Source organism: Ahaetulla prasina, chromosome 5 (assembly GCF_028640845.1).
Source record: "Ahaetulla prasina isolate Xishuangbanna chromosome 5, ASM2864084v1, whole genome shotgun sequence".
Taxonomy (NCBI): Eukaryota; Metazoa; Chordata; class Lepidosauria; order Squamata; family Colubridae; genus Ahaetulla; species Ahaetulla prasina.
Window position 1 is genome coordinate 56,722,586 of NC_080543.1, and position 25,039 is coordinate 56,747,624.

Below are 25,039 nucleotides of genomic sequence, written 5' to 3' on the forward strand. Positions count from 1 at the left end.
GATACATTTTACTGAAACCATTTTATCAAAAAATGCCACACACACACACAGCATTTTATCGGTTTTCATTGTGTTTTCATTCCCCCCAATTCTGTTTTAGTAAATAAAGTAAGATAAATGATAATTAACTATACTATAAATGTATGTTTTTCTTTCTGTATAAAGCCAGAGACAGCTGCAGCACTGAGGCGCACAGTGGAAGCTTTGCTGGAAAGAGGAGCAGTGGTGAGAAATTTGGAAAACCTGGGAGAAAGAATGCTGCCATATAAGATAATAAAGCATGATCAGCATCACCTCAGAGGAGGGTATGAGCTATTAATTCTGGCATGTAATTTTGCTAGATTGAATATAATTCAAAGAAGTGATGATAGCACAGAAATCTACAGAAGAACAATACTGAAATTGGAGCTTTGGTATTGCCTTAGCAGCTGCTCCTACAGTGTCCCAAAACTTGATGCCTACCAGATTAGTTAAACTACACTGCTGTCTTTTACTACCAATACATGAAATTAGTGATGGTGATAGGAGTTGTGGTACAACAAATCTGAAGAATACCCAAATTGAGGAATAGCTTAAGGGAAGAAGATGATTCTTTGTCAAAGCTACTATGTGCATCCGTTTCTTCCCTGTGCATACATATCACTTCTTTCAATTGCATCCAATGTTTGAAAAATACTATCATTACTGTCATTTCAATGAATGAAAATCAGCGACATTTGTTTGTTAGTTTGTTCATTAGATCAATTCATATAGCTACCCATTTTCCAATTGCAATTCTTGGCAGCAAACCCAACCAATGGTATACATATTCCTAAATTATATGAATCAATATTTAATAATTGCAAAATGAGATACAAGAGTATTCCCCCAAATAAATAAATGGAATAGGCTTCATTCAGTAATTGACTTCATTACTTGTTTCTATTCATAGTATTTTGCATTCCTGTTTTTCCAGTAAGTGTAGTGTGTATAGAAACAAAATTTTATATTCCCTTCGCTAAGAAATATATTTGGTATATAGATTTTTTTAATCTAGATTAGCATTTTTGTTTCATTAAAATATTTCAATATGATATGTATGTATTTCTGAAGAGCCATGGTGGTGCGAGGAGCCAGATTGTTGGGAGCAACATGCTGACTCTGTAAACTGCTTAGAGAGGTTTGTAAAGCACTGTGAAGCGATATATAAATTTAAGTGCTATTGCTATTGCTAACTGGATCAGAACTGATTCATTATCTTTGATTTATCTGATATAATTATCTGATAACTATAATGATAATGGATAAATTTGATTCTGCTTGTTATTTATTTCTATATAGAAATAGAACGGAGATGCTTGAAATGAATAAACAATTCAAAAACATATTTTTATTTATTATAAATAATCAAACAAATAAATAATAAAATAAAATTAATAAGCTCATCTGGTATAATATAATTGACGGATACACTACTGAATTAAGATTCAAAAATGTTTAAAAATTGTTTTTTTTTCAAGTTCTGTTCTGAATGTTGGTACGTAAAGGAACAAATAGATTTAATCACAGTATTCCTGTGTTTATTTATTTTAAAGCAAATGTTATGAGCAAAAGCAAATGCCATGTCATGATAGTATTTGATATAGTGAGAATTATTTGCAGGATTAATTATTTAGGTGGTTGTTTTTTTTTTTGTAATGAGTCTTAAAACTCTAATAATACCTTATCAAAGACAACTTCTCAATAAAGAGAGACAAATGTTGCTAAACAACTAGTATTGTATAAAGATGACATTCAATAATGAAAACAATCAAAATAACAATCTGTAACATATCACCTATATTAAATGTACAAAATTTGAAGGGAAAACTTGACATTTATTATTTTTACTTAGCTGAGTCCAAATATTACTTCTATTGCAGCTTTTATTGTTGTGGGAAACTGCTATTGTAGAGAAATGTTACTATTCTGAAAAATGGGGAGAATTGAATTTTTAGAGGCTGTTTTTAGCCAGGGTAGGATCAACCAGAGAAATAATGGAACAGAATAACAATAGCAATAGTATTTAGACTTATATACTGCCCCATAACGCTTTACAGCACTCTCTGGGCGGTTTACAATGTAAGCATTATTTGCATATTGCCCCCAACAATCTGGGTTCTCATTTTACCAACCTTGGAAGGCTGAGTCAGTCTTGAATGCTATCAGGATTGAACTCCAGGTGCTGGCAGAGTTTGCCTACAATACTACACTTAACCCTTGTGCCACCAGGTTTCCAATAATCCATTGACCATATTTGCTTCCTTGAGAGGCAAGTAGTAAAATATTTGGTTCAAACAAATATTGTTAGACAGTGTGCTGAACACTCTAGGGATGGTACTAACTGAATCTGCAGTGAGCTCTGCTAGAATCTAAATGTTTTTATTTCTAAAGAACCATACAAATTGTTCTTAACTGAACTCATATGTTACTATGGTATTGCCTGGGACGTCTATTCTTCACCAACTTTTAGATTAGAGAGTGGGGCACCTCTGTGCTTTTTCTATCAGCACATGTTCTTCACAATGTCTTGTCAGGCTTCTCCCTAAATTTTAACCACCTGCTTTCACATTTTTTCACGGGAAACTGCTGTATGTATCATGAAACAGGATAGGATAGGAAACAATTAATAACCAATGCATGAAATGCCATGTATGTGTGTCATGTTTTTCCATGTATAGATATAAACCTATAGAAAAACGCTAAAATATATCTGTCCTATTAAACTTTCTTAAACTGTTGCTGTAAATTAAATAAGTTGCTTAGCAAGCAGGTATACTTTCAACAAATTAACTAACATTATATAGTCTCAGGAATTTAAACTCATCTATTGCCCTCCTGAATAAATAGATAAATTTAATGGCCTTGAAATCCAGTTACTGTTCCATGTTTATATAGCAGCAGTATTTGGCTTTGAAAAGAAATGATTCCTGCCTTAGAGCTGGGGGGCCCGAAAATTCAGAATTGTTTTTATATATCCTGTGATGATAGGTTTCATAAAACTTTATTTGTGATGAAGAAAATTGTAATAGATTTGGACTTTTAGATCAGATCCAATCTTTCTTAAATTCATATGAATTTAAATTGTGGCTCATTATTGTATAGGATACACTAGGCTTCCCAGTATATCAAACCATTAACATTCAGTTGTTTGGTACTGTACTCCTGTACTAGGAGTTTCTGCTCAGCTGGATGCTAGAACTGGATACTAAAAGTAGAAAGCTGCATTCCATTTGTCCTTCTATAATATGCCTAGGGAATACTGTTGACCTATATATGCGAAGGTTAACCATGTTTCAGATGTTAAAATTGGTAATTTGAACTTTTCCATGTGTGTTTACCAAACATTCTGAGTATCTCTGAGAAAACCAACTTGAGGCCTGAGAGTTAGTAGACAAGCACTTTTCTAGTCCCCTTCTAAATCTCATAATCAGCTATATTAATAATAATAATAATAATAATAATAATAATAATAATAATAATAATAATAATAATAATAATAATTTAATTTGTATACCGCCCTTCTCCCAAAGGACTCAGGGCGGTTTACAGTGAAAATAAAAATACAGCAATACATACAATATTAAAAACAAACATTAAAAAACTTATTAAATTTGGCCCAATATTAAAATACAAGTAACCCTAAAAATTAATAAAAATTAAAACCCCATAAAATCAGCTAAAAAATTAAAATTAAAATTCAAGCCAGTCCAGCAAGACGAAACAAATAAGTCTTAAGTTCGCGGCGAAAGGTCCGGAGGTCAGGTATTTGTCAGAGTCCAGGGGGAAGCTCGTTCCATAGGGTAGGAGCCCCCACAGAGAAGGCTCTTCCCCTGGGGGCCACCAGTCGACATTGCTTGGCTGATGGCACCCTAAGGAGTCCCTCTCTGTGAGAACGCACAGGTCGCTGGGAGATACAAGATGGCAGTAGGCGGTCCCGTAAATATCCCGGTCCTAAGCCATGGAACGCTTTAAAGGTGGTAACCAATACCTTGAAGCGCACCCGGAAGACAACAGGCAGCCAGTGCAGTCTGCGCAGAATGGATGTTACATGGGAGCTCCGAACCGCTCCCTCTATCACCCGCGCAGCTGCATTCTGGACGAACTGGAGCCTCCGAGTGCTCTTCAAGGGGAGCCCCATGTAGAGAGCATTGCAGTAATCTAAGCGAAAGGTAACGAGAGCATGAGTGACCGTGCATAGGGCATCCCGGTCCAGGAAGGGGCGCAACTGGCGAATCAGGTGAACCTGATAAAAAGCTCTCCTGGAGACGGTCGTCAAATGATCTTCAAACGACAACCGCCCATCCAGGAGAATGCCCAAGTTGCGCACCCTTTCCATCGGGGCCAATAACTCGCCCCCAACAGTCAGCCGCGGCTGCAGCTGACTGTACCGGGGTGCCGGCATCCACAGCCACTCCGTCTTGGAGGGATTAAGCTTGAGCCTGTTCCTCTCCATCCAGACCCATATGGCTTCCAGGCACCGGGACAGCACTTCGATAGCTTCGTTGGGGTGGCCTGGGGTGGAAAAGTACAGCTGCGTATCATCAGCGTACAGTTGGTATCTCACCCCAAAACCACTGATGATCTCGCCCAGCGGCTTCATATAGATGTTGAACAGGAGAGGCGAGAGAATCGATCCCTGCGGCACTCCACACATGAGGCGCCTCAGGGTCGATCTCTGCCCCCCTGTCAACACCGTCTGCGTCTGGTCAGAGAGGTAGGAGGAGAACCACTGATAAACGGTGCCTCCCACTCCCAAACCCTCCAACCGGCGCAGCAGGATACCATGGTCGATGGTTTCAAAAGCCGCTGAGAGGTCTAATAGGACCAGGGCAGAGGAGTAACCCTTATCCCTGGCCCTCCAGAGATCATCCACCAACGCGACCAAAGCCGTCTCCGTACTGTATCCGGGCCGGAAGCTGGACTGGAACGGATCTAGATAGACAGTTTCATCCAGGTACTGGGGTAATTGACGTGCCACCGCACTCTCTACAACCTTCGCCGTAAAACGAAGGTTGGAGACTGGACGGTAATTTCCTAAAACAGCTGAGTCCAGGGAAGGCTTCTTGAGGAGAGGTCTCACCACCGCCTCTTTCAAGGCAGCGGGAAAGACCCCCTCTCGCAAAGAAGCATTTGTAATCCCCCGGAGCCAGCCTCGTGTCACCTCCTGCGTGGCCAGCACCAACCAGGAGGGGCACTGGTCCAGTAAACATGTGGTGGCATTCAACCTTCCCAGCAACCTGTCCATGTCCTCGGGAGTCACAGGGTCAAAACTATCCCAAACAGTCTCAACAAGATGAGTCTTGAAACTCTCGCCTGGCTCTACCCAATTTTGATCCAATCCATCCCGAAGCTGAACGATTTTATCGTATAGATAACCGTTAAACTCCTCGGCACGCCCTTGTAATGGGTCCTCCCGCCCCTCCTGTTGAAGGAGAGAGCGGGTAACCCGAAACAGGGCAGCCGGGCGGTTATCTGCCGACACAATGAGGGAGGAAACATAAGAACGCTTCGCATCCCTCAATGCCACTAGGTAGGTCCTACTATAGGATCTAACTAGTGTCCGGTCAGCCTCAGAATGGCTGGATCTCCAGGCACTCTCTAGGCGTCTTCTCCGGCGTTTCATCTCCCTCAGCTCCTCGGAGAACCAAGCAGCTGGTTGAGACCTGCACCGGGTCAGAGGCCGCAAAGGCACGACACTGTCCAAAGCTCCAGCCGCGGCCTGTTCCCAGGCTGCGACTACTTCTTCAGTCGTGCCGCAGGCCAGGTTCTCGGAAAACGGCCCAAGCTCCGTCAGGAACCTCTCTGGGTCCATCAGACGCCTGGGACGGAACCAACACATTGGTTCCTTCTCCCTGCGGTGGTGAGTAGCGGTCCGAAAGTCCAGACGAAGAAGAGAATGATCTGACCATGACAAAGGTTCAATAACTAAATCGTTTAAAATCAGATCATTCGCCCACTGGCCAGAGACAAAAATCAGATCTAGAGTGCCTCCCCCGATGTGGGTAGGGCCGTCCACTAATTGAGTCAGGTCCATGGCCGTCATGGAAGCCATGAACTCCTGAGCCGTCGAGGATGCCATGCCAGTTGATGGCAGGTTGAAATCCCCCATGACCAACAGTCTAGGGGTTTCAACTGCCAACCCGGCCAGCAACTCCAACAGCTCGGGCAGGGCTGTTGTCACGCAGCAAGGAGCCAGGTACGTGATCAACAAGCCCATCTGAGTCCTACGACACCACTTCACATAGAGGGATTCACAACCAGCTATCTGAGGCACAGTGGTCTCCCTCGGTTCCAGGCTTTCCTTGATAATGACCGCCACCCCCCCACCCCCACCTTGGGCCCTTGGCTGATGGAATGCTCGGAAACCTGGTGGGCACATCTCCACTAGGGGGACCCCCCCCTTCCGTGCCCAACCAGGTCTCCGTAATACCCATAACGTCTGTGGTCCCCTCCTGAATTAGATCTGAAATCAGGGGGGCTTTGTTAACCACGGACCTTGCATTGCATAACATCAGCCGGAGGCCCAAGTCCTGAGCACTCTGACCACTCGGGGAACGAGAAAAATCTGGGGGGCCGGAGCACGCGATTGCTCTCAAATAGCGAGGGCGTACCCCCGAAGCCTGATATGGCCCCCCCTTCCGCCATATCTGCCTCTCCCACTTACCGTATTGATAGAACAACCCTGATGGACTGGAACAGAACCCTCCCCCGTCACCTTTGGACCTGTTACCTTGGACTTGGCACCCTCCCCGACGGGTATCCCCCCCACCAGTCCTTACCCTCCCCCCCTTTAAAAAAGCCCTTAGTTAAAAACTTATTTAAAAACCCCCAAAGATTCTTCTTAGACGCATGCCACCTATTAATAAGTGTTCAGTGGCAGAGCCTAAAAATAATGATGATATAGTCTTAAAAAGATGAAGTTCAGTGTTCATAAAACATACAGCTTTTCTGGCCCTGTTCTAAACAGACTGTCCCATGGGCACTCTGTCACACTAGATCATCTGAGAACCGTTTTCCCATTAGGGTTGTGAGACAGGTTGGATCCAGGTGCTTGTCTTTTGCTGATTAATTTTTTAAAAGTCTCTTGTGGGAATGTAGCTTGTTAGCATATATTTGAATTCCATAAAATGTAATATTGATTTAAATTAATAATATCAATATCAAATTTATAATCTTGACATTTTAATTAAAATCTATACATTTTAAATTTGGTATCTATACAATCAGATATTTTTGCCTCTCTTTTAACTTGGAAGAAATAATTCTGTGACTTTTTTTCTTAAGTCTTTGTAGCTGATATTTTGATGGGAAATATAGAGTACAAATATTACCCCATATTTTCATTGCCCATCTATATACAAAGTACCAGAATTATGGTGAGTTTGCAATGAATTACTGGGATTTAATTGAACATTTTTCTCCTACATTGGTAATACCACTGAATACTAGAATATTTCCTCCTAGACCTAATGCCATCTAGACATATTATGCTACAGTTTCTATTATTGCAACTGAGATAAACAACTACAGAGTTGTAGCCTAATATTTCTGGAAGGCTATAGCTGGCGTGGACTGCTTTGGAGAATTTGAGTTATATTTCATTCATTTGCTTGCCTTTTTGCAAACAATTCTTGACCTTGGTTCCTTTCCCTTCTTAATTCCAAACAATATTTACATGTCAATTCACAGTTCATTGCTCTAAGTGAAGGCAAATGTTGATGCTTCTTTGCAAATTGCAAAATTGTTGCGTTGCATAAAACTATAGTTGTTGCTGACTTGTTAATCTATTTTCTGTTGACAGGCAGAACATTAGCCAAAACTTCTAAATTGCAGTATTTTTTGCTTGTTATACTCCAGAAAAGAAAATTGATGTTTCTAAGGTAGTTTTTATAGTTCAAAAGAATAAATCAAATTCATGATTTTGCCCCAGTGCTTTAAAGAAGATGTTGAATACATGGTTGCATTTGGGTATATTTAATTTCTGGGTAGAACAAGGCACAAGAAAGGGAGCAAAAACTCATCAATCCCACCATTTAAAACGGAAAGCAAGATTTCCATGTCAGTGGGAGAAATGTGAATTTTTTATGAGCTCTTCCTATCAAGCACATACTCCCATCGTACTGGTTGCAGATTCCTTCAAATCAACAGGGAGTTTTATAGATTGAACTGTATTTAATTTCATGGCAAGGCTATATTAAACTATTCCTTTTTGAAGTAGCCTATTTTTGCTTGAAAAACTGTTCATGGCTAATGGTAGGGAGATCATTTTTTTTTTGAGTCAGCATTGTCCAAGATGCAAATTTTGTACATTGAAACATTGAAAAGAAAAAAAAAGGGTTCCAAACCCCATACCTGGGTCAAGTTTTCAAAACTCTATGAGTCTTAATCAGAGGAGATGGTGAAAAATGGAAAGAAATAGAAAAAATAGCTTTGATTAGGGCAGAGTTAGGGAAAGATCTTTCTGCTAAGGCTATATTTCTGCAGAAATAATCTGTTGGGTGGCATTTTTGCCAGACATTTGAAATAAATAGTACATGGAACCAAAATGAAAAGTGGTTAAGCTACTTTATAGCCTCCCATATATAATGACATAGGTCTCTACAAATACCTCATCTATATTCCTTCCATTCTTTGACATCTTGTTTTGTATATCAACTAATGAGGAATATTCTAAAGTTAGAATAAATGAGTTTTTGTGATTTTTCAAGATTTCTAAGAAATCAAGATAGCTTTTAAATACTGAATAATTTTCTGTTTTTTCTATTACCATATAAGGAGTCTAAGAAACTTTTGAACGCTCTGTAGAAGCTCATTCTAAAGAATTACTGTCTTGTAATATGCACATTGAGATAGATTTGTTGGTATATCTCTGAAAAACTTGTAAACAGCTAGCAAGGATTTTCTACTCCCAGTCTTTAAATGGGAGTAACGTCAAGCTCAGCTCCTGGTAACTTCCTGGATGCAGCCATGCCATTTGCAATAATATGAAATTGGTTTTGCTGTTGCTTTTTTAGAATTCTTTTACTTTCCAGACTAGTCTATATTCATGAATTCCCTGGAAGCTCCTATCCAAAAGAAAGCATGAGATGTGTAAGATGAATAGAGAAAAATGTCTCAGAAAAATATAAATTGTTTAGTGTATATTGGATTTTGATTGGTGAATCTTGAGGTTTGAGTACAAATAGTTATTTCAGCCTTAATACTTTCCATTTATAAATATTAAAATGAAAAACACCATAGGATGAACCTGAAAAGAAATATATTAATTTGGGTATGATAGTTGAGCTTTTTCTCTATTCAGTCATATAAAATTGCAATTGAACGTGAATTCACTTTCACGTTCATGTCACATTCTTCGGTAATGGCTTGACTCAAGCAGTTTTAAAGATTGATCCATAAATTTCTTAAAAGAAAACACTCCTATAAAATACTGATGTGAATTTAAACAAAATAATTGAGGTTTGTTTTTATTTCCTTCCATTTTGGTCAAATATTTTGAAACAGCATTTTTTTAATGAAGCATCAGTTCAGTTTTGAGGTTGCTTGTAAGGGCTGAACCTTTCATATTGAATCAATTCCAAGTTATGATGAAGAATAGCAGCCTTGTTTTTAAATATTATAATGTTTATAAGCATGTTTTAACCAAATATTTTTGTGCATTTCATTTAAAGAAAGATAATTCGAAAATAGAGGGTTCAATTTCAGTTGAAGAGTTAATGATTATGTATGCCTAATTCTCCCACATCTGCTTATTTTCTTCTGTTCCTTTTTATGCAGGTGGGTGGATGTAAACTGCTGGAAGAATTATATAATCAGACCCCAGTTCTCTGCATCATAGTCTGTTCTCAAAGCTGTTTATTTCCAGTGAAATAATCAGCAATGGGTGCTGCATTCTCTTGAATTTAGCCATTCTTCCTCAACAAGAACCTAGTTTATTAAGAATATCTAACTGACAAAAATACTGTTTTGCCCTCATGAAACTAATGTCTTTTATTCTTGTAAGCTCATGAATAAAATATCAAAACTTAAATATATCTTTTTTTTATGTTGATCAAAGTAGAGGGGAAAAGTTTAAGTTGATGATTTTAGGCAGAGCTTATGAAGAATAAATCTCTGTAATATTTCCAAGGGTACAGAAATCTCCAGTCTGGTTAGTAGGTTGAACCGCTGAATGAAAGACAAGTGGTTTAATTTGGGGCAACTTGTCTTTGGAAGTTCAAAGTACAGAATTTCAGGTTAAGGGGAAATGAGATATAAAATAGACCATTTTCTCTTTTTAGGCAGACATCTTTGCTGGCTTCTTCCCTTTCCGTTGGACCCTTCCCCCCGCCCGCCTGCCCCCCCCCGCCCGCCCCCAGTGTCAGCCTGGCAGATAGTTCAGTAAAACTACAACCTTGAACCAGGTGTGGAAAGAGCTTGGAGGAGACCTGTGGTTTGAAAGGTCTGCAGCTATCAGCAAATGGAGAAAAGCAGCCAAATAAAGCAATGCATTTTTGCTGCAAAGGGAGTAGATGATGAAAAAAGTAAAGGAAAACACAATGTGTAAATGTGTAATACTCTACAAACTGGCTGTAAACAGAGAGAAAAAAAACCCAGAAGAAATTCTAGAGCGAGGATAGCAATAGAACAGAATAGCAATAGAATGGGTTAGAGATAATAGAAAGCACTCACAGATTTGTAAGTTTGACATTTCATATTTGTATCATCTTTTTGTTGTTCTTTTAAAAGAAAACATCTCCCCAATCTTCATGGGGAGATATACAAAACTACCTGTTCAAGATCCAGTGCTACTGTGGCTGTTTTGTATCTGTGTCAATCTAATTGGGTACAGTTTAAAAAAGAACCCATGGCAATTTTTCTAAACAGCTTGCTCTTCCACCTTTCTCAGAATAAGAATAAATTTTGTTTGAATAGCATGCATTTGTAGTTTCAGAAACTCTTCAGCAAGCAAGTTGATTAGGGAGAAAAAAAGGAAAATGAGAAGTTAGAGAAATGTGACCAATCTTGGAGAAGTTTTGTATTACCGTAATGGACAAATGATTTATTGGGAAACTTATCTGTCAAATGGATAGTCACTCTCAAGCCACAAACGTCACCAAGATTCATAGAATGCAGACATATGGCACCTTGTGTACAGTTTCTGAACCTTTTCAGGTGAACAATAAAGGCTAAGTAATGAAGTTTTTTTTTAAAAGTTATCTTTCCACTTTCCAGTTTATTGCATTTGATAATACATTCATAAAAACTTTTTTATTTTTCATATGACTTCTTTGTAGAAGACTGCCAATTTCCCTTCTCCCGAAATTAAAACTATTTATTTAAATAACTTTCTTAACAACTGGTTTACACAGGCTGCAACATATATCAGTTGGGTTTGCTTGCACCAGTGTTGCAATTGGAATAATTTTAACAGTTTCATTAATATTCTTCCTATTTTAGCCAAAGTTTTCATGTAATGTGTTTCAATTTTGACAAATGTATTCTTTCGGTTCTTTCATTCAATCCTTGATTTTCCCAGCTGGATTTTGATTAACCAGTAGTGCTTGCAATCCTTTGGTAACTTCAGTTTCTTTTGTTTTTCGTTAATATCAATAGTCTCTTCACCTTCTACTGTTCATTACTCACGCTGCGAATTGGTATTATTATTATTGGCATTTCGGAATTAACCCAAATTTTAGGTTGCTTGTTTTTCAATTGCTTCCAATTCAACATTGGTAAAGAACTTGTGTTTCAAAATTATAGAACTTTAGTCCATAAATCTCTGCTCATTAACTCCTAAATCCAGATGCATTTCCCCCCAAAGCTGGCACTTTCACTTTTGAAATCCATGTTTTGATGTTTCTGATTGGTAGAAACATCTCATAATTAGTAGGTTTATTCCTTTCAACAAATTTTCTATTGCTTTCCAGTAGCCTGTCAGCTTCATGCCCTGGTTGCCTTGCAGAGGGAGCTGAGCCTATAGCACTTTTTTCAGTGAATGCCCAGGAACCATATCATCCAACACAACACTTGTTAATATGCATGACAGTAAATCTAGCATGGAATTCAAATTATGTATTACCATCATATTGAATGTCTATGTAGATTCTCAGTTATCCAGGTCATAGTTGTCTCAAAGGTGCTTTTTCAAAAGGAAAAACAGTCCAGTTGACTTTTGAAAAAGAAGCACTTTTGAGACATCATATTGAATTGATTTTTTGGAACAGATTTAGACTGACTTCCAACTAAGACCTGTCTGATATGGTTGCGCCTCTTCAGCATAGCCTTTAGCATTGTTAGAACACACAAGCCCGTCAACCATGATAAAGTACTGTTCTTTTGAGGGGAATATTATCAATAATAATAAAGGAAAGAGGAAAATAATATAGGTAAATATTTAAATTCTGACTTGCCCCTTTATGGGTTCTCATACCATTTGGCAGTACTACTGGAGCAAATTTTAGAAATCATACTCTAGTTTTTGTACTTACCTTATTGTGTAATATATACAGATGCCATTCATGCTTAAATTTAGTTAAACTTTTTGTTCAGGCTGAGCCTGAGGGAAGGGTCAAGCATGTCATCAGTTTAGAGTCTCATCATGCCCAAAAGATATAGCAAGATATGTCTTTTAACATAAAAACTTTTAACTCTGTTTTTTTTTCCCCGTTATTTCCAGGTATTTTTTGGTAGACTTTGATTCTCCTCCAATAATTATTACAAATCTGTTGGACCATTTAAAACGGGACATTGATATAATCAGATCTAGTGTTTTAAAATATCGTATAGAGCGGACTGAAGAATGTATAGGCATAATTCCAGTCAATTATGTAGAAGAACTACAGAAGAAGAAATACCAAAAGTGATAGTAATATTATTATCATTAATTCAAACTTTATTATAAGCATGTGTGAGATGTGGTGATGTTTCAACCTAGTTTAATATTTGGCTACTATAAAGCCCATATCCTTGTTTTAAAAATCAGAAAGCTTTTTCTCCCCCCTTATTTAAACCTGCTGTGCCCCAAAAATCTAATCCTAATATTTTTTAGAACTTGTTTCCAAATAAACATTTTTAAGAGCAATTTGTATCATTTAGATATGGCACTTGTAAAAACTGCAAAGTGTTAAATGAAATTGTTGAGAATTACAATAAAATGTTCAAAAATCAGTTTTATAGATCTACATAGTCTGTTCTCTGACATATTGTTTCCTCCGTTCAGCACAGCTAAAATCTAATGAGTTTGAGTTCATGGAAGTTTAAAAAAAACTATACAGCTTTTTAAAATCCTAACAGTTTTAAATATAATTTTTGTTTTCAAAATAAGAGAAGATACTATTTTGTTATTTTATTATATTTTTAAATGTAATATCTATGGACATCTTGTTTTCTTGCTACAATAAGTACATAGCATTGAAAATTGAATCAGTTTCATCATCTTACCAGCTTTAAATGCATTCTCTGTGAATGAATTGATTAAATTAAGTTGTGGCAATTGCCTCATTTTATTCATTTTTTCTACATCTTGTTTTCCCCCCCATCCCTTAATGTATCAATATGTTATCTACCAAACTGGGAAATCCTTAAATCCTTTCCTTAAAACCAACTAAGCATTAACAAAAAGAATAGATTCACGTGGTTACTTCTTTAAAAAAAACAGGGCTATGTTCAAAATAACATAATTAAATATTTAAAAGTACTTTTGATTTTAAATTCTTAAAAACTAACATCAGACATCAGCTATTACAACAGGTGTTAGTCTGCCCCACAGAAAACAGATCTGTTCTATATTGTTTGTAGTTGTCTCCTTTTGCTTACTTGAGCCATCTTCCCTAGCCTGGAATTCCTTTTTTGATTCATTGTTATAAGAATCCAATAGATCTTCAAATTGAGGAGATTGCACTCAAGGAATCAAAACTCTTGAAGAGTTATATCCCAGTCTAAAAAACTTGAGTTCAGAAAATTGCTGGTTCTGTTCTGGTAGAAATCAGTGTGGACAAATTCTGTTAATGTTAAGGAATGTTATGCAAATTTGTCTAAATAATTTAAAATAAAAAACCATTGTGTTAAAGGAAACGCTGAGGAAATGAATTAAGGCATTATTTAATGCACATTTTTCAGTGACATGTACATCAAGATGAGAGCCACAGATGTGGTAAACCAAAAAATGGAAATTTGTCCATTATCAATTACAGCAGAGCATTGTATTGTACTATGGTTGTATTCATGAGCAAATATTTTCATCAAAAATATCTTTATGATCTATTTGTGGCTGTCTTGCAATGAGATACATTCACTTCTTTCAAATTCCTCCGCTTGCCCTAGTATGCAGTTTCCTTTTTAATCCAAATATAAATATAATTGAGTCTTTCTGCTGCCCAGATCTGTAATTAGCTATTTAAGGTTTGTAGTATGCCTTTTTAAAACTCCAAATAACTGAAGCTTTCTTTGGAGTACACATTGACTTAATTCTAAGGAATAAAAGTATTTCTGGGAAAATGTTGTTTTTAATCAGGTGAGAAGAGGAGTTGTATATAAAGTAGTAGGTCATATTTTCCTATTTATATGTTTATATGATATTTCAAGATCTGGAGTCACTCAGAGCTATAGATAATTAGGTTAGCATTTTCAAAATGCATTTGGCACTGTCCTTTAAATAACTAGGAATAGAAGATTAGGAATAGAGAAACAAATAGTACCATCCTCTTGGACCCAAACCAGCCTTGTTGGGGCAAGGATGATGTGAGGTACTTATAAACTACTTGAAACCAAATATAGTTAGATGTACAAATTATTTTTTGAAAATTCCAAGTGGGCTTTGAAAATTATGTGGGACTGCGGGGGGGGGATCTTAATTGCCCTTCAGAGAGAGAGTTTTTAGGCTACCAATTAAAAGATACCTTTCAGCTGTTCTTCGGGTTTTTTTTTTCCTTTGAGTAGTAAGAAAGGGCAAAAGAAGTCATGGGAAAACAGAAGAGGGTTGTAAATGAAAACTAATTGGTGGTATCTTCTGTTTTCAGCAAAAGAAACAACTTTTGGAGCTATGCCGTAACGATTTTAAATTTTTTAAAGTCTTTCACAAAATATAATTCCCAAGTCAAAAGAATAGTAGCAATCCATCACTTTTTCTGGAAATACGAAATTGTTAAAATGAATAAAAATGATTCCAGCTTCTCCCTGTCGGGGGAAACGGCCGTCAGGTCTGGGTTCAATCTCCTCGCTGCCGATTGGACCGAGTCTGCTAATTTCTTGTTTGAACATATTTTATATATTTCAGACAAAATAAGAATTAAACCTAATATCCCAAAATTTTTCATTTTAAGGTCAATAGCTTTTCTGGGGACTGGGAGGAGTAGGATTGCCTCTTTATTTAGACAATTTATGTAGCTGCCCATCTCAAAACAATGGTTGTGGATGGCATACAGAGATTTAAAACCAATGAAACATACAAGAATAGAAACTAATAATGCATAATACATCCCGGGGTCTAAAATCCAGTACTGAACAGTACAGATCAATCAACAAATTCACTAACTGGACTGATTTAACCTTCCCTACTCAGTGCCTGAAGGGTTATACAGATCTTTACTGTTTTTCAAAAAGCCAGAGGAATCAGTGTCATCCAAATCATTAGAGGATCCTGTTCCATAGGGCAGTTGCTACAACAGAAAGCACAACCTCTAGGCCCCACACAATAACCTAAGGTAAATGGAAGGGACCTTGAACATGCCATTTTTGAGCAAAACCTGTCAGAATTTAACATTTTTTAAAGGAGACATGGTGCCTGGACATTTCTCATTTTTTGCCAGAACATCACTCATATAACATCCCTGCCTGGCAAGACAGTGATCACATCTAGGCAATTCAGATAGATAGCACATATTTTGGGTTAATTCTTAACATTAACGTTTATCTTCCCAAAAGATGGAACCCACCTCTCTGGTTTAAGGTTTAGTTCTTCCTGCAAATCCTTTTGAAGAGAGCTGAATAAACATTACCAAATGCAAATATCCTATGGTTGGTAATTTCAACAGCAGAATTGGCAAAGATATCAACAATTTAGTCCAAAGGATAATGATATTTGCCCTGGTTCTCCATGAACAAATTACTAAAAAAAGGGGGGGAAGGGGTTTCATATTGAGTTTGGCCTTTATAAGTTATACAGTATCCATAGCTGTAATTAATGGGCATTGTACTTTTTCTAAGCTCATCTGGAGCCAGTGTCATCAATAGGAGGTAACTCAGGAGGTCTACTGAACACTAATCTCAGTGAGAAAATTATTGCTTTTAAAAAAAATCCCATTGATGGTGAATCAAAGGGATCTTGCACTTTGATCCAATTCCAATGTGTGTCATACTTTTAGTTCAATTAATACTGTAGTGAGCTAAGCTGCCAGTTTACTACTACCCGTCACCTTAGACTGCTTTCAAGATTTTTGCAAACATCACAGTGACAATTGGGTCAAACATATTTTGTCTCCACTGATGTCTAAGAGTTGATTATTGTCTCCTTATAATGGATTTAGAGAAACCAATTTTTCTGTTGGGATAAGAGTCATAACTAACTGGTAGAGTACATTCTTTACATTTTACAAGCTAAAAATCAGAATCTCCAAGAATAGCTGGAGTTTCTAACATAAATTTTATGACCTTCAAAATTTCCATGGTCACCCCCTTTGGAGCTCACCAAACTGTCTGCTCCACTTGCCTTTTAATACTGTTCAATATTCTGTGAATTAAAGGTAATAAGAAGACATGAATTTTCTTAAGAACTGATTGCTTGTTTTTATATCAAGTAACACTTTCCAGACTCAGATTTGCTTCACAGAAATTTTAGGAATAATAAATAAGTGTCTGGCTGCAATCTAGTATTTATACAACCACCTTTAAAAAAATTAATGTAAAATTCTTTCTACAGCATCAAATGAACCTTGAAAGTGGCATGCAGCAGCAAGGACTTGAGCGCCAGTCTCAACATACACAAAGGAAACTTGTTTTACTCTAAAAGGTGTGAGATAGCAATAGCACTTAGACTTGTATACTGCTTCTCAGTGATTTACAGCCCTCTCTAAGCGGTTTACAGAGTCAGCATATTGTCCCCCAAAATCTGGGTCATCATTTTCCCGACCTAGGAAGAATGGACAACTGAGTCAACCTTGAGCCTGGTAAGATTTAATCTGCAAAATTGCAGTCAGCTGGCAATCAGCAGAAGTAGCCTACAGTACTGCATTCTAACCAGTGGTGGATTGCTACCGGTTCACCCCAGATTGGGCGAACCGGTAGCAGCATCGTCGGGAGGCTCCGCCCACCCTTCTGAATGTCATCCTACGATCTGCGCATGCGAGAGCAACCCAATAGCAAAGGTAAGTGAAACCCACCCCTGATTTTAACCACTGCAGCTCAGTGTAAACAATATGACTTCCAACTGACACAGAGACTGAGACCTGGATTTAGAAGGAAGCAACCTTAACTGATCTACAATGAACCTCTGTCACCCCTTAAGGAAATGGTGGTTCCCCAATCATTTGGATTGCAATTGCTTTCTTTCCCAACTATCAGTTACATTTATTGAAGCTGAAATAGAATTCCAATAATTTCTGATAAATACTCACAGCTTTCTGCCTTAAAAATAAGAATAAAAAAACATTTTGGAGCTCGGACAGATTTAGAATTTAATAATAACAACAACAATAATAATAACGCCAGATATCACAGTTGTCGAAAACTGAAGCATACAATTTATTAATATCGCTGTACCAGGAGATGCCAGATTCGAAGAAAAAGAACTGGAAAAAATCACGAAATATTGTGACCTGACCATCAAAACTATATGATTATGGATGAAACGTGTAACTGATATCCATTGTCATTGGGTCACTTAGTACCATGTCCAAGAATTTTACAAAATACATCAAGAAATTGCAGCTTCCTGCAATAACACCAGTGGAACTGCAAAAAATTCTGCTACTCGGAACATCGTACATCTTAAGAAGGTACTTGATTGATACCTAGGATACTGACAGCAACCTGTGTCAATCATAGCACCAGTCAATAGTATTGTGACACATTTTTAAATGTTCAATTGACTGAGTTTCATGTTTAATGAATAAAAGAGATAATAATGTTTTTGAAGAATGGAATTCTAAGAGCATGTCATTGGTTTTGTTACTAATAACAGGTGGACACTTGCCTACTTACAAAATTGGTTGGACGATCAGTAAAAGATCTTATCAATTTTTGAGAAGTTTTAAGTACTCCAGTGAGTTTCCTTCTCACCAACTGCTCTAGCGCTCTAAGGCAGGGGTCCCCATTACCAGGCTGTGGCCCATTCAGAATCGGGGTATGGAAGCCCACTGCTTGCATGGAACCATCCCTTCTCCACCACCGCCAGTCCGCAAAACTGGAAAAGTTGGAGACTGCTGCTCTAAGAACTATAAATCAGCATTCTTAATATGTTACCAAAAAGGTATTTGGTCACTCATTTTATTAATTATTATTATTAATAATTATTAATTATTAACCAACATGACGTGTTTCAAGTTGACAATACATGGAAAATAAACTATTTTGTGATCTGTAGCTCTGTAAAACTCCTTTTCCCCTAACTTTATAAACAGTAGAGAATTAAAACAATTTTGCCCATTTTGATCTTTGGTTGGACCTATCTTAGACATGTTTGGAAGAAGATAGGCCTACTTAGACTCAAGATGGGAAAGGGTTGGTCCCCAAAACACTTTAGAGCAACGGTTAGAATCAAATATGTCTGTTTGTAGGGAAGAGACTGAATGAATAAAGAAGTCTTTAGGAACTAGGAATTTATTCCCAGAGGTTTTCATCTGAAGGTCACAAGACTCTACTAAAAGTGCTTGAAAGAGTCTTTTCACACATTATATTTTTAAATGTGCAGATAAAATGTCATATGTGAGTAAGAACAAGAATACATTGAGATATAGCCATGCAAATTAACCCATAAGGGATGTAGGAAGGATGTAATCCCATAATGTCTGTTTTGATGCAAATATAGCTTGTATGGCAAAGAATCTACTATAAAAACTAATTCCCAATTATTTGACAGAGATGCAGAAAGAATACTCAAAACAATCCCTTGTTATCTAGATGTATGAGTTACAAAGAGTGGATCAAGAATAACCTAAGCATTAGTTTTAAATATACATTTAATATATGATGAAGCAGCACACCGGAGTCCAGGAAGCCAGACAAACTGCATTATAGAAATAAGGCAATTGTGTAGGAGTAGGATTCATTTAGAATAATATTGGATGAAAATAAATGACTTTTAAAATATCTTTCAGTATTTAATAAGCCACTTGAAAGCCAACAGGATTCTCAGAAATTTTTCATACAGACAAATACTAATTTATAATCATTGAGATTTGGGCGGGGGGGAGAAGATATATTTCAACTTGCTGTTTTAGCTATCAAGGCCATTTCCCAGTACCCTATTCCATACAATTTCAATTACTGAAGTTAGATACCCCTCTTAACAGTTAAAATTATGTGATCACTGACTGATCAATACTGACTTTCCAAAACGTTGCAATGTTGCCAGTGAAATTTGGCAATATCCATTCAAAATATAATGCTAGCTGTAGATATCGATCAGCTACAAAATTACTTTCTTTTGAGAAGATTCTTTCATTTTCACATACTGGCATTAAGAATTTATTTCATATTTGCTTATGCTTCTACAAAAGCCATCTTCCTATCCAATCATTAACAATTACAGCAATTTTTTTTTACATTCATTTGCAGAATTCTTTTAATTGATGTAAATGGTACTCTCATATTTTAGACTCTTTTGTCCTTTCCACGTAAAAGGCATGCTCTATAATGTTCAATATCTATTAAAGTACTTTAATAATCTGTCTTGTTCCTTTTGCCATTACCATTAATCAAGCAGAGTCATAATAAAGTATGAACTAAATATAGATCAGAGGGAAAAAATAATGCTTATCAGTAGAAATAAAATCATTCAACCAGATAATATACTAGTGGAAAAAGAAGTACAGAGGGTGAAACATTATAAGCACCTGCATTTTGAATGTCAGATGGGATGGAAATAAGGAGGAGGATTAAATGGGTGAGAACAGCATTTCAAAATATAAACAAAGTTCTTATTTTGACTGGAGTTTTGTTTGTAGATTATATGTTGTTATGTTTTCCTAGGTGTTTTGTATGGATTAGAAGCATGGATTATGATACAAATCTGCATATAGCATCAACATCACAGTCGTTACTAGCATTCTTTATCCTAAAAATACGCCTCTTTCTGCTGGCAGTAGCACCTGGCAGATACCTGATCTCTTTCAGAACCTCCATATCCTTTCCTAAATTTACATCCCTTTTAAGAACATTAAGAACAGGATTACAATTAAATTCTCAAGAATAAAATTTGGTGTCCTGTCTTTTATTGTACATCCATTGTATAGTCATTTCTCCTCTAAAATAGAGACTCCTAGCCCCTTCATCCTCCAGTGAGAGAAATTAATGTGTAAATAACTTTTTCTGGGTACAGGAGAGGATAGGGAAATGTTCTGACTGCATGTTCACTTGGAGGCAAACCCAACTATTAAAGAAGTAGTAGTCCCATAATAATGCTGTCCTAGGGCAGAGGGTTGAAGTACAGTGGCTCAGATAAGCTAGGTTCAATGAGAAACATGACAGGATGAAACACAGTCTTTGACATTTGCCTCACCCACAGCCATTAGAATTCCATTAATAACCAACTGGTGATTATGTCAAATTATTTATAGAAATTTAAATTGCTTCTGGTCATTGTTCTTTCATAAAACATTTTCCCTTTAAAATTGTATTAAATTTGCCTTGTATATTTTGTTTTTTACTTAAACTCAGCTATTTTGTTTTTTACTTAAACTCAGTCATACTTTTCTCTTATGTATAGTGAGAGCATATGCACCAAGACAAATTCCTTGTGTGTCCAATCACACTTGGCCAATAAAAAATTCTATTCTATTCTATTCTATTCTATTCTATTCTGTTCTGTTCTGTTCTCTTAATTTTACCATCTCTGGGGCTTCCGGCAGTGATCTCATCGTGGAGCAGGGCAAGGGAACGAATCTCTGTCCCTAAACCCTGAAAAATCTTAGCTAAGAGCCCGCTTTTAGGGCACTATCGATCGATTGAAATCCACAAATTCCAACGATTGGTGAGCGAGAGACTTAAAGAAAAATGAGCTGAGATAAATAAAAGGAGATGAAGAGAATTTGAAAACATAAATAAGGACTGATTAGAACTAAAGATTTAAATTTGAACCGGAAAATAGAGACTAAAAATACTGGCTAATGAAATATAATTTGGCAAGACAAACGATTTGTGAAATTTGAACTTTGATGGACAAATACTTCTGTAAAATGGAATAGTGGATTGATTGGACATAGAAAAGGAGGGAAAAACAAAAAGAGGAGAAGTAGTAGAAGAAGAAATAAGAGGAGCCGTCTGGCGAAATTGTGGATATATTAAAAGCTGAGTTTGAAGAGGAAATCGGAAATAAGATTGATGTAATATTGGATTTTTAAAAAGGGGGGGTATAAACCGAACGGAACTGAATGAATTATTGAACTGAATTAAGTTGATTATTGGAATAACTGGAATAATACTGGATTTATATTGACAACTTTATATACTTATATTAATGTTGAGTAAAGAAATATTGTTAAAAGTAATTTAAGAAATTAAGAGGAGTATAAAAAAATAGAATTGTATAAATATATGTATTACATAGGGTGATTAAGAACTATGTATATAAGTATAATATACATAAGAAAGTGTTATAAGTGTGGGAGAAGAAAGGGGAAAACTGCATAAAGAATAATAGAGATACAACGATTGTAAAAATAAGATATATTTGTATATTTAAATATAGAATAACCTGTGTGAAAAATACCTAAAAAAGGGAACACCTAGATATACTTTCTCATATGTGAAGGTGGGAGAACTTGGTTCAAATGATAAACATGGCAACTAAAGTAGGTAAAAAAATAGCGACAATCCCTTCACCTACTACAGCTTCACCTACGACCACACATGGCAAAGATAAATCTGATCTGGCAATGAACATGCAAAGCATGCAAGTAACTTTACAAACATTACAGGAAATAATGAAATAATGAAGAAGCAATAGCCAACAACCATGAAGAAAAAAAAAACGCTACACAAAGAACTAAAGACTGAAATTGGTGAAATGAGGGAGGAAATTAAAAACATCAAAGATAAAATTGGTGATATTTAATAAGTAATGCTAGAAAATGAACAAAGAATTCAAAAAGTGGAATCTAAAATAGAGCAAGTTGACAATAAAATAGAAAAGATGGAGCAGAAAGCCTTAAAAATAAATAGTGAGTTAAGCGAGAATTGCGCATCTGGAAATGGAAAAAGCTTCATTATTTTTAAGATTCCAAAATATTTCAGAAGAAAAAGATGAAGACTTGGGTGAGAAAATGGCAGAGATATTATCAGAAGCCATAGGAAAAGACAAACTAGAAATAAGAGAATTGGACCAAGTTTGTCGGGTATACACAAAATACACAAGAAGGCACAGAAAGGCGAGAGAGGTACATATAAGGTTTATTAAGAGAGCAACGAGAGATGACATATACAAACAAACAAAACAGGAACCTATAATATACAAAGGTAAAGAAATTATAGTATTAAAACAAATACCACATAGAATAAGGGACCAGAGACATCAATACCAATTTCTCACAACACAATAAGATACAAGGTCAGGTTTAGATGGTTAATACCGGAAGGCATACTCATAACATGGCAGGCATAAGGTAGACACAACTGAAGAAGCGCAGGAGTTTTTTGAACAACACTTTGCACAGGAAGAAGAACAGGAAAGTGAGGAGGAACTTGAGAGCAGAAGTCAAGACGAAGAGATACTAGTGGAAACAGAAGAAGAAAGAGAAACTCAAAAGAGACAAGAAAAAGAGCGGATAGAAAGAGAAGGAGAAGGAGGAAGGCGAGTAAGAGAGACAATAAACACAAAAAAGATAAGAACAAAAAAAAAGGGAGAGACAAATAAGGTGTTTTTAGTAAACATTAACGGTTTAAAAATATCAAGGAAGAAAGCTCAAACCCTCAACGAATTTAAAAAAATAGAAACAGATGTGATATGGCAAGAGGAGGTCCACATCAAAAAGGATTATAGAAAATTGCTAGAAAACGTAAAATTAGGGAATTGGCTGGGGACTAGAAATATTAAATGATGGGAAAAGGCAAAAAGTTTATACATGAATGTATTTGAAAGAAAATTAATAGTCAGAAGGATAGATAAGATAGAAGGTAAGTTTGGCTTCCCAGTCTGATATTGTTGGCAAAGTATCTCTTTTCCAATGACAGAGAAATGTGGCTTTGTTACTGCCAGCATTTATATGTTAATAGATTGTATATTTTTTTCTGGAAAGATTTCTAGTAAAAATTCCTGAGATTTCAGTTTAAGGTTTGTTTTTAATATTTTTTTTAATAATGATGTATATTTCTTTCCAGTGCTTTGAATATTTGTATACGACCACCAGATATGATAAAATATTCCTTCTATGTCACAACATTTCCAACATTTATTATTTTAAGAGTTTATTTATTTTTGCCATTCTGCAAAAAGTTATATATCATAATTGAAACATTTTATACCATATTTTCTCTTAAATTATAGCCTGGAGTGAATTATATTGAATTTTTCCATAATTATTTTCATTGTTGTGTTGTAATTATTTCTTTAACATTTTGCTTCTACTTTATTTTACAATCTTTTATTTGTTCTTTCTCCATGTCATATTTTAAGAGCAATTTATACATATGTTCTAAAAGTGGTCTTACTCTTACGAGTTTCAATTCTATCATTTAACTTAAAAATGCATACATAATTAGTTTTCTTATAATAATTATCTCCAGAAAAAAGGTATGTTTTAAATTGACAGCATAATCAAATGCCTGACTATGACAAATGAAATGCTGCCTTTTCTCTCTCACAAAGATCAACAAAATCTGCGTATTTTTGGATAAGAAAGAGGATTCAGAGAGCTGCTAATTCTGCTAACAAAATGTGGACTTAGGAAGCATCTAGAAATCCCAATTTTACTTATAAAAATGAAATTAATATTACACATAGCACATAATTTGATTTGAAGCTGCCCAGAGTTGGTCATAAGAATGATGGCTATATAAACTTTTTCAAAATAAATAAAAATTATTAAAATTAATATTACATATCAGGCATAAATCATAAATTGTCACTATATTATTTTTCTATTTTTATTAGATATTTTAAACAAAATAATGAACTATTAGAAACTATTATTTAAAATACAGAAAGGAAGTTTTTTTTTAAAAAAGAACAAAACCAAAAGTGCAGAAAAAAAATATATATAGCAATTACTTTTTGTTGTCAGTAGATTCGAGACAATTCATTCAATTACTCTGTACAGTGTATCTTCCAGAAAATGTAACCTCAACCGGCATAGAATTGTCCCATTCTATGAATTGATATCAATATATCTGGAGGTCTAATAATATTCATACAGTCCAATACGGATGCAATTAATATAATGATAAAGTAAAGGTCCCCATCCAGTCATGTCTGACTCTAGGGGGGTGATGCTCATCTCCATTACGTAGCTGAGGAAGCCAGCATTGTCCAAAGACAGTTCCATGGTCATGTAGCCAGCATGGCTATACACCAAGGCACATGGAACACTGTTAATATACAGTACATAGGAGTATAGCGGGGTCTCACCAGCAAAAGCCATTTGTATGCCTTCAAAGATTCATATGACAATGCAAATAGTATGTAACAAAAAACATGACTTCTAACCTTACATATCTTATATAAAAAATCTATGCACATATATTTGCAGGCATGTATGAGATATAAAAATGCTGTGCATTTGCAGCAGGAATATTGAATGAGTAGTAAGATTATGTCCATAACATTTGAGTATGCATATTTTTGATTTGCTGCTATTGCAAAATTTTGCTCTTTTGTTATTCTGCAATT

General features: G+C 36.1%; 1 protein-coding gene across 1 annotated transcript in view; it reads left to right on the top strand.

The window, feature by feature from the left end:
• Positions 1-13,170, top strand: part of MRPS6 (mitochondrial ribosomal protein S6) — a 37,529-nt gene extending 24,359 nt beyond the window's left edge. The window contains exons 2-3 of the mRNA XM_058185106.1: positions 166-305; positions 12,680-13,170. Of these exons, the coding sequence (XP_058041089.1) occupies positions 166-305; positions 12,680-12,866 (327 nt within the window). The 3' untranslated portion in view covers positions 12,867-13,170. The remainder of the gene's footprint in view (positions 1-165; positions 306-12,679) is intronic.
• The last annotated feature ends 11,869 nt before the right edge of the window (positions 13,171-25,039 follow it).